Source organism: Etheostoma spectabile, unplaced genomic scaffold (assembly GCF_008692095.1).
Source record: "Etheostoma spectabile isolate EspeVRDwgs_2016 unplaced genomic scaffold, UIUC_Espe_1.0 scaffold00017023, whole genome shotgun sequence".
In the NCBI taxonomy this organism is placed as follows: domain Eukaryota; kingdom Metazoa; phylum Chordata; class Actinopteri; order Perciformes; family Percidae; genus Etheostoma; species Etheostoma spectabile.
Window position 1 is genome coordinate 7,238 of NW_022604127.1, and position 4,320 is coordinate 11,557.

The 4,320-nt window shown below is 52.2% G+C and overlaps 1 protein-coding gene across 1 annotated transcript; it reads right to left on the bottom strand.

Moving 5' to 3' along the window:
* Positions 1–1,325: 1,325 nt before the first annotated feature.
* On the bottom strand, positions 1,326–3,635 carry LOC116679531 (piggyBac transposable element-derived protein 4-like). Its single transcript, XM_032509190.1, is given in 5 exon segments — positions 1,326–1,762; positions 1,765–1,896; positions 1,899–2,309; positions 2,465–3,452; positions 3,552–3,635. Coding segments are annotated over 5 exon segments (2,052 nt in total).
* Between the last annotated feature and the right edge of the window lie 685 nt (positions 3,636–4,320).

Below are 4,320 nucleotides of genomic sequence, written 5' to 3' on the forward strand. Positions count from 1 at the left end.
TCAGGCTAGAACTTTCCCCAACCGTATCGGGCTGTATGCCAAGTCTCCCTTTAGTTTTATTATATGCTTGATTATATGATAGATAAATCAGACAACTATGACGAGAAGCAAGTGGGCCGGGTTAGGCGGACGCTGCGACTCCTCACTCCCTAACAATATTCAATTTTATGCCCTAACAATAAGCTTTATCAAAGACGGTGTCTGCCTCCCGAACCCCAACTGGAACCTGGTTACACAGGAGAGGAGCCTGATAACTGAACGCTCTGGCTCCCGTTCTACTTTTAGAGACTCGAGGAACCACAAGTAACCCTGCATTCTGGGAGTGTATTGCTCTTGTAGGGTTGTAAGGTACTATGAGCTCTTTAAGATAAGATGGTGCCTGACCATGAAGAGCTTTGTAGGTGAGAAGAAGGATTTTAAATTCTATTCTAGATTTCACAGGAAGCCAATGTACAGAAGCTAAAACAGGAGAGATGTGGTCTCTTTTCCTGGTTCCTGTGAGAACACGTGCTTTAGCATTCTGGATCAGCTGTAGAGTCTTTATGGATTTTTTCGAGCAGCCTGATAACAAAGAATTGCAGTAATCCAGCCTAGAAGTAACAAATGCATGGACTAGTTTTTCTGCATCATTTTTAGACAGGATATTCCTGATTTTTGCAATATTACATAGGTGAAAAAAGGCAATCCTTGAAATTTGCTTTATGAGGGAATTAACCCTTGTACTGCCCTTCATGTTACGGGGACCTGTTCAGTTTATTGCTTTTCTACTACGCTCGCATTGTCCCCCGGACTTCATGTGTATAATTTCACATCACATGCCCTGGTTTATTTATTTTATTATTTTTCGTCTTTCCTTTTTTGCTCACTTATATTGTATATATTTTTCAACTCACATCTCACACAGCACAAGTATCTTAAAGTTTTTTTTATTGTATTCAGAATAGATTCAAGGTACATTTTAGTTTGTTGCAGTTGGTATTGTCCTACATGTGTTGCCAATTCTAACCTTTGTCATATCCTTTGTGCCACAGGGCCTTTTTCAGTGTATGGATTTTCCTACCACACTTGCCCTTTTACTCCGGGTCCCGGGGACCCTCACGTGTATAATCTCACGTCAACTGCCCAGCTGTATTTGGTTGTGTATTTTGTTATTTTATTCAGAATAGATTCAAGGAACATTTCAATTCATTTCAGTTCATTGTCGTCTTTGCGGGCCACACCTCACGACACACGTCCTTTTGTCCGCTGCTTGTTTTCCTTTTCTTTTCCTTTTTTTTTTTCAACCAACCCGGCGCCGCTACCCACGACCCCGAGAGGCTACGGCCTCACGCATTCAGCGCAGTAGGCCTGCGTGCAGCTCCCACAGATGTATCTCTCGCAGCAGCCGCACACGGTGTGTGTTTTGCGATCCGTGGGCTTTGGACAGAGCTGACACCTCTTCCTCTTCCACCTCTCTGCGGTCTCGGTCGAGCTTCGGCGCTGTCGGCGCTGTTGTCGCCGTCGTCAACTTCGTTTCGATTGTCTCGGCCTTGCCGAAAGCCGGATCCGGCCCCCGCGGACCTAGCTGCCTCCGCGGACCTCGCCGCCACGGCTCTGACGAGCGCGGCCGAAGCCTCCGTGCGGGGCAGATGCCGTCGTCTCTCGATGAGCGGTGTCACAAGCGCCCTGCCCAGCTGTTCGAGAAACGCCCTCCTCCTGTTGAGCTTGCCGCGCATCCACTCGGGCCTGAGCTCTCGCCACAGCACAAAGGCGTTGTAGGCGCGTCTAGGATGATGTGGAACAGGGCGAGGGGCCAGCGCGTCGTCTTCCTGCGGCAGCTGTACGTGCCGACGAGCTTTTCCAGGTTGTCCACGCCGCCCTTGGTGCGGTTGTAGTGGAGGATGATGTCAGGTTTGGCTTGCCAAACCTGACGTTCCTGTTCCTCTTGGGCACGTAGGACACCAGAGCGGCGGTGGGCGTGAAGGCAAACATGGACGAAAATACAGCACGGCCCTTGGTGGCGAGGAAAGCCCCCGGCAGCTCGGGCTTGTTTTTGCGCATCGTGAGGCGCCTCTCGGCGAGCAGCCGCTGGGCCAGCGCATAGGAGGTGAAAAAGTTGTCGCACGTCACGTTGCGCGGGCCCCTCAGGCCCTCGGTCACGTCCAGCAACACGCGGGAGCCCAGATTATTCTCGGGCGTAACGCTCACCGACTTGCCCGTGTAGAGCTGCATGTTCCACGCGTAGCTGGAGCGGGCGTCGCAGGCCACCCGCGAATTGAGTCCGTAGCGGGCGGGCTTGCTGGGCATGTACTGGCGAAAGGCGCATTGACCTGGTGAAAGGTTTAAAAATATCCTCATGAACACACACACACACACACACACACACACACACACACACACACACACACACACACATAAGCACACAGACACACAGACAGACACACAGACAGACACACACACACACACACACAATTACAACTGGTACAATGGGTACACAACCGTAAGAAGACCACACGCCGCAAAGACACCCACCTCGAAAGGTGAGGCAAGGCAGCCGGCGCGTCCCACACGTCTCGTACGGCCGCCAGTTTGTCCGAGGCTAGTCTTTCGGCTCTCGACTCGCGGTCATCGAAGGGCAGCAGTCGCGAGTACAAGTGGAACCGTTTGACCGGCATCGTGGAGCGGAAAATGGCCCTGCCGCTCTTCTCGTGCCACAGGCTCTCCAAGGCCTCGTTGCGGGACCTGTACACGCCCGCGAGGATCAGAAGCCCGAGGTAGGCTCGCAGGTCCGTGGCGTCCATCGCTTTCCACTCGCCGGCTTTGCCGTATCGCCTGCGGCCCTCGAGGTTGGTCGCGGCCAGCACCGTCTTCTCTATTCGCTGCGTGACAAACAGCTGGAACGCGGAGAGTATGTCCCTGACGCGCTCCGCGGCGTACTCTGTAGGTCCCCGGCTTGGCGGTGGTGGAGCGGAAGCAGAAGCACGTTGGCCGTCTCGGTCCCTTCGGCCTCGGTCTAGTTCGTCTGTGTCTCTTTCGGTGGCACGGTGATGGGCTCGGGGGCCACTGGGGTGATACGTTTTCGAGGACCATTCGATTTTGCCGTCTTTTGACAAAAACACTTCCTCGTCGCCGTCCTCAACGTACTCCTCGTCGTCTCTACACTGGTTTTTGCTACCCTGGTCTTTGCTAACCTCATCATACTCCTCGCTTTCACTACCCTCGTCTGCTCTAGCCTCGTCTTCGCTATACTCATCGCACTCCCCGTCTTCACTACCCTCTCCCTCTTCACCCTCCTCACCCTCTTCACCCTCTTCACTCTCTTCACCCTGCTCCTCCTCTTCTTCTTCTTCTTCTTCGTGTGGCCTTTGTTGCCACCCTACTCCACGTTCTCCTCCTTGTTCAACTTCAACATCGTCTAGGCCTTGGTCATCGTCTTCGTCCTCTTCTACTTCGCTCTCGTCGCAGCGGTGGTCCTTTTCTCAGTACTCTTCTGACGCACACACGCCGCTGTCAGAGTCACAGCGGTGGTGGTTTATGTTGCGGTCCTCTTGTATTTTCTCTTCTTCTCGTACGTGCACTTCGGCGGGGACATTGCGAGCGGGCCCGCTGACGATAACCCTATGCAGCTTCAATTCCAGAGTCAAACGACGGGCCATGCCGACGTCGCCCCAGTGCACAGGTCCAAAACGATACGACGTAAGATGACAACTACAAGAAGACGAGACAATGTGTCTCCAGTTTATACTGTGTGTGTGTGTGTCCGCTGTAGTAGACGTGACATGAATTGAAAACCAACGTGGGTCCCTGGGACCCGAATGCCAATGCAAAAGGTCAAAATAAACCGAATGTGTCCCTGTGACCCGATGGACAACGCAAGGGATATGCTGGATATGTGTTCTGTGTATGTGTGTGTTAAATATTTATTTAGGAGACCAAGGTCAAGCATTTAGTTCTGTTTCTAAAATGTTATTTCTACCTTTCATAAGAGACAACACTAATACAATTGCAGTCAAATGCAGGACAGGTCCAAGAGACCCCAAAGGCCTAGGCCGTGGTAGAAGAGAAAGAAATACTGTATCATATTGGCCCGGGTCCGTGGGACCCAGAACGACGAGGCCGCGGTACAGGTGAAATACATTCAAACGCGGGGACGGGTCCCGGAGACCCAAAGGACCGGGTTTGCTGTAGTAGACGTGACATGAATTGAAACCCAACGTGGGTCCCTGGGACCCGAATGCCAATGTAAAAGGTCAAAATAAACCGAATGTGTCCCTGTGACCCCGATGGACAACGCAAGGGATATACTGTAAATATCTCTCTCTATCTCTCTCTCTCTCTCTC